This window comes from Anastrepha ludens, chromosome 2 (assembly GCF_028408465.1).
Source record: "Anastrepha ludens isolate Willacy chromosome 2, idAnaLude1.1, whole genome shotgun sequence".
Taxonomy (NCBI): Eukaryota; Metazoa; Arthropoda; class Insecta; order Diptera; family Tephritidae; genus Anastrepha; species Anastrepha ludens.
The window spans coordinates 105,163,933-105,179,959 of NC_071498.1; the positions used below are offsets into that span (position 1 = coordinate 105,163,933).

General features: G+C 35.1%; 1 protein-coding gene across 4 annotated transcripts; it reads left to right on the forward strand.

Annotated features, from left to right (window-relative positions):
- Positions 1–985: 985 nt before the first annotated feature.
- Positions 986–5,085, forward strand: LOC128855017 (probable maleylacetoacetate isomerase 2). 4 transcript variants are annotated; one of them, XM_054089564.1, is made up of 4 exons: positions 986–1,077; positions 1,158–1,546; positions 1,654–1,984; positions 4,670–5,085. In XM_054089564.1, the coding sequence occupies exons 2-4, from the start codon at positions 1,210–1,212 to the stop codon at positions 4,857–4,859; spliced, it is 858 nt and encodes a 285-aa protein (XP_053945539.1). In that variant the 5' UTR covers positions 986–1,077; positions 1,158–1,209; the 3' UTR covers positions 4,860–5,085. The 4 variants fall into 4 exon arrangements, with proteins under 4 accessions (XP_053945539.1, XP_053945538.1, XP_053945540.1 ...); XM_054089563.1 differs by having other exon boundaries at positions 987–1,095; XM_054089565.1 differs by having other exon boundaries at positions 998–1,095; positions 1,163–1,546.
- The last annotated feature ends 10,942 nt before the right edge of the window (positions 5,086–16,027 follow it).

Here is a 16,027-nt window from a genome sequence, read left to right on the forward strand (position 1 = left end):
AATCGATATCGATGACTGTTTTTTTAACATAGCACACTCAATTGATAAGTCGAACAAATTCGATAAATCGAACAGCGCCTGTTTTAATTAGTTCGAGTTATCGCGAGTGCACTGTACTTAAAAAAAAAACAGTTTGTGCTTCTTTGTCAAAAGAAATTTGGAAGTTTCTTTGTTTTTTGTCATTTATGAACAAGACACTCCTCAGATTTATTTTTTGTATTTTTATTTAATGACATAGTGGGATTTTAGTAACTTTTCGAGTTATATATCTTTACATTCAAATAGGTATGTACGTACATCGAACCAGTGCAAAATGATATACATCTAATTAGGTGCATGTACGTGTACGTACGCTTTGTTCGGTTTGCAAACGCACGTAATATTAAAGTATATTGTATGCTAGCGCTTCGCTTAAGGCAAATAAACGCAAGATATAGCGGATGACTTATTTGTTTTTCTTGCGATTTGGTGGTTTGAATATGAAAGAACCCTACAACTTTGTTGTTCTGTTTTTTTGTTTGTTTGTTAACATACACATTGAAATTTAGATATTCAAACCACCAATATACAGAAACAAAAAACATGTAAATGAAGTTGCTCCTCTACTGAAGTCACCTTTTCTGAATTCGCCTTGGTTTCACTAGAGCAGTATTTTGAATATTTGTATCACTTGATATGGAATCGCTCAAGAGCAATATTTTAGCAACGAATAAAACGCATGAACTTAACATTTGGATGTGCATAATTTATATTCCGTTAAAAATATGGGCATTATAATCCATTATAACCGGATTGCAATGTATATTCACAAATGCTTAATATTTGAAATTTATAGAAAGATTTGCTGATCAATCACTACACCCCATTTGATCGCAGCATTTATTTGCATATTTGCGGGCGCGCGAAACAAATATAATTTGCTATTTCTTGTACCTACATTCGCGACTTTTTGCCGCATATTCACCATATTGTGTAGAAAGTAAAGAAGAAGGAAAATGAGGTATGCTTATAAATGTGCAAATAAAATTAGAAAAATTGATCTGATAAGAGCCAACGCTGTTGCAGTATTTTGTGGAGGTGCTTATATTTTTTAAAGTATGTGCTTATAAGTGCATATAAAATACATATATAAATATACTTTCTCAAATATCTTCTAGAATAGTATTATAAAATCGTCGATGAAGTGATACTAATTAGCTGCTAAGAAAAATGAGTGTGACGCGGTGCAGTCGCTTGTTGCTTCAGAGCAGTTTGTTTAACGGAGGAGTCCCAATACCATCAGCTCATCACCTAAATAACCATTTAAGAATTTCCGCCAAACACGTTTCTACCACATCGATTTCTTCCAGTCCATCACCATCCAATCAAGGCACAAAGCCATTACTTTATTCGTATTGGCGTAGTTCCTGTTCATGGAGAGTTCGCATTGCCCTCAACTTGAAAAAGATTCCGTATGAAACAATAGCCATTAATTTGATGGGCGAACAACATGGCGATGAGTATCGTGTCGTTAATCCTATGAAACAAGTGCCTACACTGCTGATAGGTATGCCCATATATTTTAAGTAGTTAAATTTTATATAAGGAAAAGTATTTTAAAGGCAATATTCACAATAAAATACTTCTTAATCACAATTATAATCCTTAATTTAGATGGCTACAGCATTATTGAGTCGGTTGCCATTATGCAATATTTGGAAGAGACGCGACCACAGCCACCGCTTTTGCCGCCAGATGCATACGAACGTACTAAAGTACACGAAGTTGTTGAAATAATTTGCTCAGGCATACAACCATTGCAAAATTTAAATGTACGAAAATATGTTGGAAAAGAGAAAAGTGAGGAATGGGCTCAACATTGGATTAGTCGTGGTTTTCAGGCACTTGAAAAAATACTTTCTACTTCAGCTGGCAAGTATTGCCTTGGCAATGAGATCACAATGGCCGACTGCTGCCTGCTGCCTCAGGTTTTTAACGCTAAAGGGTAAGAAATGTATGTAATAGGAATTATAATATATAAATATTTAGAGCGCGAACAATAACATCCTAAATAGACTAAAAATAAAGAGAAATGAATATTCCCCCGAATCGGTTCCACGTTACCGTAACGGCCCGAATTTAAATCGGGTCAATGATTGTCACTGCAGCAGTATTCCCCAAAAAATTATTGGGAAGACTTTATGCGCTACAACAACAAAAACATCTTAAAATATTTACATGAAACCCCCGCGTCCTACAAATGGTTTTTTGAAAGTTATTGCATTAAAATATGACTTCTGGCGGCCGTCGCAGGCGATGGGCGTAGCAATCTTCGTGCATGAACAGACAAAATGATAGAACGTATTTTCTTGAGTTTCTTTAATGGCAAATCTCCGTGTGCGTTTCTGCGATGAAAAGGCTCCTCATAAAAGAAACCATCTGCCGTTCGGAGACGGCATAAAACTGTAGGTTCCTCCATTTGTTGGAAAACATCAAAACGCACACTACAAATAGGAGGAGGAGGAGCTCATCGAAGCACCAAAGCAAATAGTGCGGGTGCTAATTATACATATGTGTGTATGTTATATGTACAAGGTGAAGTTGGAAGTTACATTCCTGGCTAACTTCCAGTGAAAGCTTGGTGACATTCGGTTTAGTGGAAGCAAAGTTATTGTGCCTAAAGTCATCGGTAAAAAATTGAGTTTCGAACAAAGAAGTAATATCAAATTTTGTTTTAAAATCGGTAAAACGTTTACCGAAACATTTGAATTGATGAAAAAAGTTTATGGCGATGATTGTCTATCTCGTGCCAGAGTTCATGAGTGGTTTACACGTTTCAGAGATGGTTTTGAGGACATAAATGAAAATGAACTCTATCGAAATTGTTTGTAAATTCATCAAAAATTAACCACAATCATCGTTGAAATTCATGGAATCGGAGTTGAATTCTCTAAAACACCGATTTATCGCATTTTAACTGATAATTATAATTTGGGCTTACGAAAGGTCTGTGCACGTTTCATTCCACACAAGATAACTGAGGACCAAAAATTGCTCAGAATTCAACATTCGAAAGACTTCATTAAAGAGGCGAGAAAAAACGAGAACTTCCTTTACAACAAACTAAGCGTCAAAGTGCCGAATGGAAGGCCCCAGACGAGCCACCACCCAAAAAATCGTGTTTGGAGAAGTCAAAAATTAAGTCAATACCCATTTCTTTTTACGATTCCAAGGAATTGTCCACAAGAAGTTCGTGCCAATGGGCCAAACCGTCAATACGATTTTCCACCTTGTCGTTTTTGACCGTTTGTTGCATCGAATTCTTTGAATTCGCCCTGAATATCGCGAAGGAGGAAACTGGCGCTTATTGCATGATATTGCACCAACTCATCGATCCACTCTTGTGACTAATTTTTTGACTAGAAATCGCATTTTAACCATCAATCACTCACCGTATTCGCCTGATATGGCTCTTTGTGACTTCTACCTATTCGGAAAATTGCATTTGGCCATGAAAGGAAAACGTTTTGCGTCCGTAGAGGCGCGCCAAAAGGCTTGTACCGATATCCTGAAAGACATTCCGGTCAATGACCTGAAACACTCTTTCAAAAAGCTTTTAGATCGCGCAAAACAGTGTATCGAGACCAGAGGGGACTATTTTGAATAAATAAACTCGAAGTTATCAGAACAAAGCTCCTATCGTTTCTATTTTAGCTCAGTCGTTTTTATTTTGGACTTCCCCTACGGTATACAAGCAGCCAGTCAATGTAGCATGAAAATCAAAACTTTCCATCACTCAAAATCATTTTTATTTATTTAGTAAAAAGTTATTTAAACGCCTGTTATAATGAAATCTCCATTATATGAGCAAACATCGCACTTGGTTAATCATAAGTGAAATCGTGTTTCGCACTAATACTCGTATTGTCTATTGTAGCTTTTGGTAAAATTGTACCTGGAAAATTTTTATAAAACACTTTAACACATTATAAACATATATAGTATTATACAGAATTTACTTTTCCGTAAACTCCTATTGAAGCATAGGGCGTCAACTATGCCTCTTCGCCGACGGATACGGTTTTGAGGTATAATCCCAGTTCGTTCCACGGAAGGCCAAGATAGTTCATTTCAACCTCTTTCAGCGCCTCAAAGTGGTACATGGCGTACGCACTCCTCGGCCAGCTTGTTGGAAGGGGTTTCAACGTACAGCCTGCCTAGCAACATTGTCCTCTAAGCCTGTGCCCTATCCACTGCCACTTCCTTTTTCGAATTTTAGTCGCCAATTCGAATCTCGTCAAGCTGGTTAGTTTTTTTTTGCAGCTCCGAATTGGATATTGTTATTGCCGCGGTTACTTTCGATGGAACCAGTGGCTCCTACTTAATTGTGCCATTTTGGTACCTGTTTTGCTAAAAATAAGTTTATAAAGGCATAAAAGAGTTCAAGTTTTCAATACAATTATTTTATGATATTGGAATGCCGAAATTATTTGAAAATTTAAAGCCTTTTGGATTCATACATTATACATTGCAATTTTATAAAATTTTCCATTTCTATACAGTTTACTTTTCAAGAATGTAATTTCCAGAGATGAAAATAAATTATAAATGCATTTATTTAAAAAAAGTATCTTTTATAATTATATGTATATCAAAAATTAAATTACAAAATGTGTTCATTTATTTTTAGTTTTCAAGTGGATATGAACCAATATCCGACTATAACACGCATCGCAAGTGAATTGGAGACTATTCCCGCCTTCTCCGCTGCCCATCCGAAAAACCAACCTGACTGCCCTACAGAATATGCGTCGAATAAAAATACGTACGGCTACATGAAAAGTTGGCTAAGTAAGGAGGTCAACGATAGAACCAAGTGATTTGAAGCAGACTCACGCAATAAATCACTTTCGGGCCGAAATAGCAAAGCCCATGGAGGAAAGTTATAATGCATTACAAAATATGGTAGCGCATGTACTCGTATGCACGTACATATATAAAATACAAATCATTCAATGTAATAAATTATAAAAAAAGCAATTAAGGGTGATCAATTTAGAGGTATTAGATTTTAAATTGAAATAAAACATCGAAAATTCAAATTGATTGAGTAATCTTTATTATTTTTGAGTAGAACCATTATTGCCATTTATTTTTAAAGATGATCCATTTCAATAATGATAATTTGGCCATCCGTAAGCACCAATTTTGAATTACTCGCCGGATGACACGTGAGAGTTTTAAGTCTTAATTACGAAGGGTGCCTTTTATATGTCGGGATTAGAGAACAAAAACAAATTTTAATCATCGAAAATCACTTTATTGTTTTTCAAAATATTCTCCATGAAGATGTATACACTTTTGAATGCGTTTGAACCAATTGTCGAATCACTTTTGCCACTCTGAATGAGGTACCTCCAAAACATGCATTCTGAATGCCGCAACCGCTTCCCCAGGTGTCGAAAAACGTTGACCTCTCAGTTTGTTTTTTACGTACGGGAATAAAAAGAAGTCATTCGGTGCCAAGTCAGGACTATACGGCGGATGACCCATTAATTCGATGTTTTGGGTGCTCAAAAATGCAGTTGTTTGAGCCGATATGTGAGAGCTGGTGAAGTGTGATCCGTCTTTGGCGATTGGTTTTCCTAATTTCTTGGAAGACAACTGGCAAACAAATGGTTCTGTACCACTCAGAATTTACTGTTCTGCGTTGTTCTAGTGGTACGGTTGCGACATGTCCAGTTTTTCCGAAAAATAGGCGACCATTTGCTTGGAAGTGCTCATCCTTAAACACCCATACAGTCGACTGCTGTTTACTTACTGTCAAGTAAGTCGACTGTATGGGTGTTTCAAGATGAACCAAATCCAACAAAAGTTGTTCGCGCACGAAGCACTTCCAAGCAAATGGTCGCCTGTTTTTACTCATTCCCATGACAGCCGGTTCTACGTTACCGGAATGACTCGGGTTTTTCCCGACCAAGGGCTGCCGCCCCAGTGTACTAGCCCTGTCTAGTGTACCGTATCCTCCTACTGCTGTTTATTTTCGGGCTCATACACGTAAATCCATGATTCATCACCTGTCACGATGTCATAGACGTGTTTCGAAGCCACGCGATCGTATTTTTTGAGCATTGCCTTCGACCAATCGACACGAGCCTTTTTTTTTCAGCGATTGACAAATTGTGTGGGATCCAACGCGAACAAACAGTCAAATGTTTATGCAATATTGAATGTATGCTGGTCCCACTAATGCCTAAGATTGTCTCAATCTCACGATAGGTCACACGACGATCTTGCAATATCAGTTCGCGCACAGCATCAATGGTTTTCGGAACAACAACTGATTTTGGACACCCTTCACGAAATTCGTCTTGGAGTGAACTACGACCACGATTGAATTCACCATACCCTCGATAAACACTGGTCCTTGATGGAGCTTCATCGCCAAAAAATGAATTAAGTTCATCTCTATTCTTTCCTATCTCTTTCTCTGATACTTTTCTCCCTCCCTCCTTAACTATCTACCCCCTTTCCAGAGCTTTAAATACAATGGGCTTTTTAGCCTGAGTGTTTTAGGAGCCACCAAATCTCATGGTGCTCTTTGGCTCGACCTCTTCAAATTCAAATTCAAGTTCATCCATGCAATGTTGATGAGTTAATCCACGTCGAAAGTTGTAAAAAATAATCGCACGAAAATGTTCACGATTTAATTCCATTTTTGGACCGAGATGAATTTTTTAAGTTACTGTAAACAACACAAATAGCGCTGGTATTTCAAAACTTTCTGAATACGTAAAAGCCAAAAAATGTCAAACTTTGCGAAACAGCTGTCAGTTGCCAGATTGCAACACCAGGGTTGCCAAATCCCGCAATATAAAAGGCCCCCCTCGTATATATGGTTTTACCTTTTTTAAACTGTAATTATGTATTACTTTTAAATGCAAAGTTTATGAACAATAAATTCATACAGACTCTTCTTTTTCTTAATTGGCGCGATAACCGCTTACGCGATTTTGGCCGAGTTTAACAAAGTCCGCCAGTTGTTTCTTTCTCGTGCTAACCGGCGCCAATTGGACACACCAAGTGAAGCCAAGTCCTTCTCCACCTGATCTTTCCAACGCAGAGGAGGCCTTCCTCTTCCTCTGCTACCACCAGCTGGTACCGCATCGAATACTCTCAAAGCGTTTGTATCTATTCGGACGACATGACCCAGCCAACGTAGGCGCTGGATCTTTATTCGCTGCGCTATATCTATGTCGTCGTAAAGCTCATGCAGCTCATCGTTCCATCGTCTGCGATATTCGTCGTTGCCAACGTGGAAAGGTCCAAAAAGGTCTCTTCCGCAGAATCTTTCTCTCAAACACTCCAAGCGTCGCTTCATCGGATGTTGTCATCGTCCAAACTTCTGCGCCATACGTTAGGACGGGCATGATGAGAGTCTTGTAGAGTGTTAGTTTTGTTCGTCGAGAGAGGGCTTTACTGCTCAGTTGCCTACTTAGTCCAAAGTAGCACTTGTTGGCAAGAGAGATTCTACGTTGGATTTCAAGGCTGACATTGATATCGGTGTTAATGTTGGTTTCTAAATAAACGAAGTCTTTTACAACCTCGAAATTATAACTGTCTACAGTGACGTGGGTGCCGATACGCGAGTGCGCCGACTGTTTGTTTGAAGACAGGAGGTACTTCGTTTTGTCCTCGTTCACCACCAAAAATATTGTATGAAGACATTAATATTTCGATTTCATGATTACGGCTAATACTTATTGTGGTATCCCTTTTGATTAAAAATTGCTTTGAATCGGGAATTCATAGATTCTACAAGTTTTGCTATATAATCGGAACTAATTTTATCCTATTCTTCCTGTAGTGCCCATTTCAGATCAGAAGCTTTATAAATATTGTGGTTTCTTATTTTATTTTCCAGCACTGACCACAAATTCTCAATAACGTTGAGAGCTGGACTCTGTACAGGGGTTTGTACTACATGTGGGCAATTCCAGATAAGCCAAATTTTTATAATACCAGACGTATGCTTGGGATCGCTGTCTTGGTTGAACCTAAACAAATCCCTAATGCCCATTTTATCTGCGCTTTGTACTAAATTATCTTTAAGCAGATCCAGATACATCTCTTTATTCATGTTTCCTTCGATAAATGTTAAATTTCCGACGCCTGAATAAGACATGCAACCCCATACCATCACGCTGCCCCCGCCGTGTTTAACTGTAGAGCGCGAATTACAAGGTTGAAGCGCGGTGTTTGGTTTTCCCCAAACGCAAGACTTCCCATGAGACCTGAAAAGGTTAAAATTGCTTTCATCCGCAAAAACAACGGACGTCTGCAAAACTCTATTCTTTGTTTTCTATTACGAGCATTAATCTACGGCTTACTTCGGCCAGTCCTTCCATGAAAATTTTCTTCGCGCAGAGAACAGTTTCTGTAACCCTGATCTCTCTCTCTGATCTTGCCTAAGTATTTTTCGACTTTGTTCGTTAATTTTGGAGCGCTTAAATCGGGGTTTTCTTAACTTTGCGAACAATCCAGCTCTTATCTACATCATTAAATATTTTATTTGGATCTGCCCTTATCTTCTATCCTGCGAAGCGAAACCTTTCTATAATATGCTGGACAGTTGAGGAACTAATAGCAACAATTTCTGCAATTTTTCGTTGGCTTTTGCCCTCTTTATAATGACGAATAACGTCTTCCTTTTTTCAAGTGAGGTCCGTTTTCCCGTTTTAAAAAATTTTCATTTTTTCAACTTTTCTTTACAAAAATTGTTTGAGAATGACTTAAGACGCTAAGCTAAACAGAAAAAAAATATATTTCACCGTTATTGCATTATCAGAGAAAATATAAAATACGCTGCATCATTTAAGCTGTGAGCATATATTGATGAAAAAACTATTTGCTTCTATATTTTTTCAGCAAGCTTTGTTTTTGTTATTGTTCTTTCTGAAGTGGTAAACAGGACATACATATCTTATTACAAGTCGTATAAATTTTTTTTTTTTTTTAATTTAATAAACGTCGAGTCATTTTCTTTTTTCAAAAAAAGTATTACCTGCATCAAATAAGCTGTGAGTCATTGTATCAAGTTTTAATTTTGTTTTTATTAAGTTTTTCTTTTGTGTCTATAAACGTTTACCGCAAGCTCCAAACTTTATACAACATTCACAAAAAATTAACAAATTTAATAAAGATTGTCATCAAAATGTTTTACTTTTTATTCAACTTTTTATTTAAACTCTACGCTATGCAGTTTTACAGTCCATCTAATTTTAATATAATAAAGTCGCTAAGAAATTGTCTTGAATTAAGTTTTTTTTCTTTTTTGAATACGATTTGACAATTTTTTTTCATATAAAGCATATGTTCGGAAGCCTCTTACGAGTATATGAACGAAAATGTTCAACACCTCAACGAAAAAAAAAAAAACAATTGTCTTTTGACAACGAGAATTTGAAGTCATCTAAATGTTTACACCGTGTCTTTTTTGTTGAAATCTTTGAATAAAAAGTTGAAAATTTTGATTTATTTTTTTTTGTAGTTTTTTAAATTTTTAGGAATTTTGTTCAAAGTTTAGAGCTTTGAATTATATAATTTTTGCTGTAGAATGATACTTTGATAAAAACATAAAAAAATGGAATATAAAACAAACAAAAATATAGTCAAAACATTATAATTTGTAGCGCTCCTATTATGTTGAACGCAGGTACATACTATGCAGGCCTATAAGCAAAGTGTTTTTTGTTTGGGAAACTAGGAACTAATCGAGAAAGTTCGTTCCAGATCTGAGCTGCACGCTGATTTTATTCTTGCTGTATTTCATTACGTTGCTGATTATGATTATCGTCGTCATCGAAGAATTTTTTGAAAAATTTACAAGTTTAACGAATTTCATATAAAAATAGTAAGTTTTAATAAAAATCATTAAATTTCATCATAACAGTATCTCCATAACTTACATTCGGTGTCTTCCGAGATCGCAGCAACGCGAGTTACATATATAAAACCAAGCACTAACACTATAGATGAATTCATTGCAAGTATAATTAAAGACAAAGTGTAATACTAAACCTACTTCCGTTTTGTTTACAGAAATTATTATTAAATTCATAAATCAAAATTATTTTTCGGTCGCAATTCCAGGAATTGCAACCGTTCCAAAATTAACTAACTTCACTGTCCACTTACAATAAATATTGTCAAATCAGCGTTTCCGTTCCCACACGAAAATGTAATATTAATAAGTATTTTTCATAAACCAATGTAATTAGCAAATAAGAAAACAAAATTGTAATATACCGAGTAAGCAAATATATATACATATTTAAGCTTTGATTTTACCTTAAGTAAAATAATAAAGTTAGTCTTGTTCCTCCCTTTCATCGGAGTAGTTTGTTGAATTAAATAAATAAATTTTAATAATCAAAAACAGAATTAGTTTTTTTTTACGCAACTTAACGGCAAAACACGTAAATCGCGCGGTATGTAAGCTACAATAGTTATAACTAAATAGGTTAAATAAGTATCACAAACCTGTTGTCGACGTCTGGCTTAAAAATATGATGGGCATAAGGTATACATAAGTTCATATCGCACACTAGAAACAAAAAAAGTTACAACTCAAAACGTTTCCAAATCGCTTTTTCCCATAAATTAACTCGCACTTAAAGTGGTGGGTCACAAGCCCAGCGCACAACCAGCTATCCTGGAATGATTAGCCTTCTCACGTGGTTCCAAAGCTACCCAGAGGATACTTGGGCTAATCCCGACAGTTGTGAGTTGATTGAACCATATGCAGAAGAATCGTCCTGGCCACTCCCAAGTGAATGGCGATCAGTAACTTTCCCCACTTGCGTGGTCTTCTACATATGGAACTATCCTCCATCGTGCATACGTTGCGTAAATCCCAGGATGACACCACAAGAGCAGCGCTAGACTGGAACCCTCGACAAAGTCGGAAGTAAAAACGAAAAAACAAGCCGTTTCTGGAGCGAAATTAAATTCTTTGCGTTAAATAATCCAGATTATAATTTGTTTATTGGGGAACTATGTTCCACATAGCAATCACAAGGGAAATATACTATATATACATACTATATATTAATCTGAAAAAAAAAAAAAAATGAGTACAATCGTCTGTATTTTATTGCAGAATTTGAGATAATACCACTAGCCAAAGGCAAAAAATTCAATGAAACAGTCACAAATAACCGTTTGTTTTCTTAGTCAAAATATATGTAAAATCAATAAAACTGGAAAACCAGCAAAACCGGCTTTCACGTAGGTATCCTTGTTTATGGAACTCAATTTGAACATTTGAATTTTTTTGAGTTGTGACTGAAATGAGTCAGTATTTAGTGTGCGATGTATCAGAGTAACGATAAAAAAAAACACAGTTTTATTTTTTTATGTAATGTTAAATTTTCTTTTATTGATTTCATGCCCATTATGTAGTTAATGTATGTATGCCATTTATGTATGGATGTATGTATATCACGCTAAGAACTAATTTTCTTTAAAATTGATAACAATGAATGCGCTCATGGGCAATTCGTATATTGCAAACTGCAATCTGCTGCTAACAACGTTCACCTTTCTGCCGTTTCTCTCTGGATGATGATCCACCTTAATGATGTTTTCGTCTGCTCCTCATAAAAGTTATTGTTAATTTATTTATTAAATTTTTATTTATTTATTTCATTTTTATTTTTAGTTTTTATTTTTTATTTTTGCTTTGAGGGGATGATTTCATCGCAATCACAGTTACTCTCAATGGCATTTCGGCTTTCTGTTTCATTTACTAAGTACAATACTATTCCATGGTAATTTTTAACTTGCCTTTTTGTTGTAAATATTGAAATTTTGGTTGTTGGTTTTTGGTTTTTGGTTTGGGACTAAAGAATTCAAATAATTGCTTGGTTTGCGTTTCGCTATTTTTCATTTTCTTTTGCTTTCTCCTTCTCAGTTTGTTTTTTAATATTCATATATATGTATATGTATTTATGGTTATACATATGTACATTCATATGTATGCACTTTCAACAGCTGAGTTTAAAATATTTGGTTTTTTGAAGGTTTGTTGTAGTATTGCAAATTTCTTCTTCATTTTCTACAAATTCTAGGTATATATTTGTATATTTATGTATATATATATATATATGTATATATATATATATATGTATGCATTTATATATGTATGTATTTGTGTATTAAATATTTGTATTATGCATTTTGACCGACTTTACAGAATTCTTCATAGTTAGTACTTGTAGTTGTGTTGCTTTTGTTTTTTTTTTTTGTTGTAATTAATAATTTGATTTTTTTGTTTCTTTGGAGTGGGAATATGCTTTAAATCAATAATTTGTAATTAAGTTTATAAATTGTAAATTTGTTCTAATAACAGTGAGTTTTGTAACAAATAAAATTTATTAGAGTGTTTTTTTCTTTTCATTCTAGAATTCAATACAATGCTTTTTATTGGTTGCTGTTGTTCTCTTTTTTGCTTTGTTACTAGTTTTATTTTCAGAGTACTTGTGTTTCAACTGGTTTTTGTTGTTCAACTATTTTTCAACTCTTCCCATGTATGTACGTATGTATGTACTTTTTTTCTTCCTCTTTGCTTCTATTACAAACCAACTTTTTTAGTTAACCCATTAACTGCCATTTTACTTATTTGTCATTAACATCAAATGGTAAGGAGAAAAAAATATTTTCCTCTTTCATATCGCTAATGCCTTACTTTTATTTTAATAGTATTTTATTTATATCCGTTAATGCTAGGTAGTTTATTTCTTTTTCTGCTGCTTCTTCTTCTTCAGCAAAATGTTTAATCAATTCTTATTTCGAATGAATATACCTCTACTATGATGCTAAAAGACTCGATCGATGAATTTTAAGAAAAATTCATCCATTTTTTGCTCTATTAAAATATTTATTTCATCCTTGCTTACTCTTATGTTCGCTTAATTTCTTACTTATGTAATCATTTATTTGCATATACGTATGTATTCCTAAATTTTTATAGTATGTATGTATGTATATACTTTTTTCAATTTTAAAAATTACGCTAACAAGTGTAAATAAAACTGTGAAGAAAACAATTTTTCCATATATGCATATACGTATTTTTTTTCTATTTGCATGAATAAATTTCTATAAATGTATGTATGCATTATGTATGTTATGTGTGTATGTAGGTATTAATGCACATTTGTATGTATGCTTAAGTAATATGCAGTATGCTTTTTATATTAATTGGTTAAATCTGAAACGTCTTTTCCTTTTTTTTATAACTCGTATTATAAATTTTCTAGTAAATTTTGTTTCTAGCGTTTTTAAGATATAAAAAAATTCGCTAAATTATAGCAAATGTGTGGATATGCGAATACATTTTGGTTAGCTGCAACTTTAAGTGATGTTCGAATGCGAATGCGCGCTAATTATTATAAAGAAGAAAGGGAAATTGTGTGCAGCTATTTTTTGGTGCAAACTGCAATTTGCTTTGAAATCGTTTTATTATCTCCTTGTTTTCCTATTTGTTGGTGTGTTGGTATTCATGCATGTGTAACGGTATAAACGCAGAGTAATGTAAATTGCTCACATGTGCTAAGGATACTCAAATCAAACCCGGTAAAAGCTGTTAATTCATACTTCACTCAGCATGGTCTAAAATTTTTTCAGTACCACGATTTATGACAATAACGGAGTGAGACTGAATAATTCTACTGCTTTTGACCTGGTAATTAGTTATTCGTGGAAAAGCAATTAAAAATTAAAAGCACAACCAGCATAGCTAATCCAATTAGGGTGCACAGCTAAGTACGGTGGTAGACTTTTTAACTCCGCCTTTTGAAGTCGAGCTCGATAGTTGTAAGCTTAATATCTCCGGCGGGTCAAGAAAAAAAGGGATTTAGTTGGTTTAAAAGTTTCAAATTCAAATTCAATTTAACAAATGGAATCTTTGCCAGTGTGCCAAAGACTGGAAAGAAAAAATAGTCTGTTCGAAATTTAAGAGACAAAATTGATATGTTTGCGTTCTATAGAAGTCATGCGAAAGGTAGAGTTACTCGTATATGTGCGTGCGAATATTTCTACAAAACATAAGATAAGATAAAATAAAATACAGTAAATAACATAACAGAATATAAATTATATACAAGTCAAATGAAATGAGATATACGAGATTATTGAAAAAGTTACTTGGCACAAAATACTCGCATTAGAACAAAGGCGTTGGAAAGATCAGGTAGCGAAGGATGACTGGCGCACTCTGTTGAAATCGGCCAAAATCGCATAAGCGGTTATCGCACCAATCAAAATAAAAAGAGAGTATAAAAGTACCAAGGGACCAACTAAAAATTTATACGTTCTTTGAAGATACTTCTAAGAAACAATTGAAGGTGTACTTTCTACGAAACATTTCAAATAACTGCAATTTTAACTCATCTCATTTAAATGTTTTCAACTCTATGTATGCTGTGCTAACATATGAAAGCTTCAATTTCTAAATGCGCTGCTGTCACAGCCTGGTGAACGCCCATAGTATAAAAGATTACAGTAAAGACTAGTGGCTCAACAATGTAGACAAGGCGACATTTAAGCTATTAATTGGGTTATAGCATCTCAGCAACGTAACGCTACTTAACCCTTTGTGTACCCATTAATTTGACAGAAATTCCGCGTTGGGAGCGCCTCCAATTGCCTTCATTTCAATGACGTCATGTGCGAGTTTGACCAAACAAATGTATCCAAAGGTTTGAAAACTACAACAATATGTACCATTACATAGCATAACAAAACATAACTAACAGAACCTGACATAACCTTACATAAAATTATAAAAATATAAAATATTTATCACATGACATAACAGAACATAACATAGCATAATAAAGCATACAAAACAGAACATAATACATATATATAATATATATTTATAAAATTGTAAAATATTTATAACATAAAACATCATAATATAACATAGTAAAATTGAACATAACAATATATTATACATATAATAAGATCATATACCATATAACAACATAATAAAATATTTGAAGCGTCATATATCATATATAGATATGCATATCGTCGCCAGAAATCATATCTAATTAACTACATAGTATACTCGTATACTCTGGAACAAAAACAAGCAATTACGGAGAAAAATAAATTGACTTTTAACTAACCACCAACCGAGTCGCTACATAGAATTTTAGTTCCCACGACAGTCGGTTGTACGTAACCGGAAAGACCCGGATTTATCTCCGACCAATGTCTACCACTCCTGCAGCATTCTCCGTATATGTATGGGAAATATTTAAGCTGCTACAACAACAGCAACAGTAGCATACGCTGATGACTTGGTCCTGATGGTATCGGGACCGTTTCCCTCAGTCTTGGCTGAGATTTTGGCAAGGTCTTTGGCTGTACTCAATCGCTGGGCTCACCAGTTGTGGCCTCCGAGTCAATTCTGGCAAAACGGAGCTGGTGCTATTTACCAGAAAATATAAACCTCCAGCCTTTCGACTTCCCAAATTAAACAACCACGTTCTCCCGCTCAAAGATGGGGACTCAAGCCACAGGTCGTGCTGTGTATGTACAACGCAGTGGTTTTGCCAATTTTAACGTACGGATGCCTAGTTTGGTGGGAAGCTCTACGGAAGGGCTATAATAACACTAAACTGGGGAGGGTGCAAAGGACTGCATGCATTGGCATCACCGGAGCATGTAAAATTTGCCCCAGTGCTGCCTTGAATGTCCTTTTGCACTTACTTCCCATCGACTTTTCCGTGATTTCCATCGCAGCTCAAAGTGCAATCAGGTTAAAGGAGATTTATCTCTGGAGACAACCTCTCAAGGGACAGGGATGCATTTTCGGGCAGTTAACACCGTATTTCTCCGAACTTCGAACAGATCTTTCTATCCGCAAACTAGAGTTTGAGGGTCGTGCTAGAGCAATCTTTCCAAACAGGCAGGATTGGATTGAGGGGAAAATCTGCACCGAAGCTTGCACCTTAGTCTTCACTGACGGTTCCAA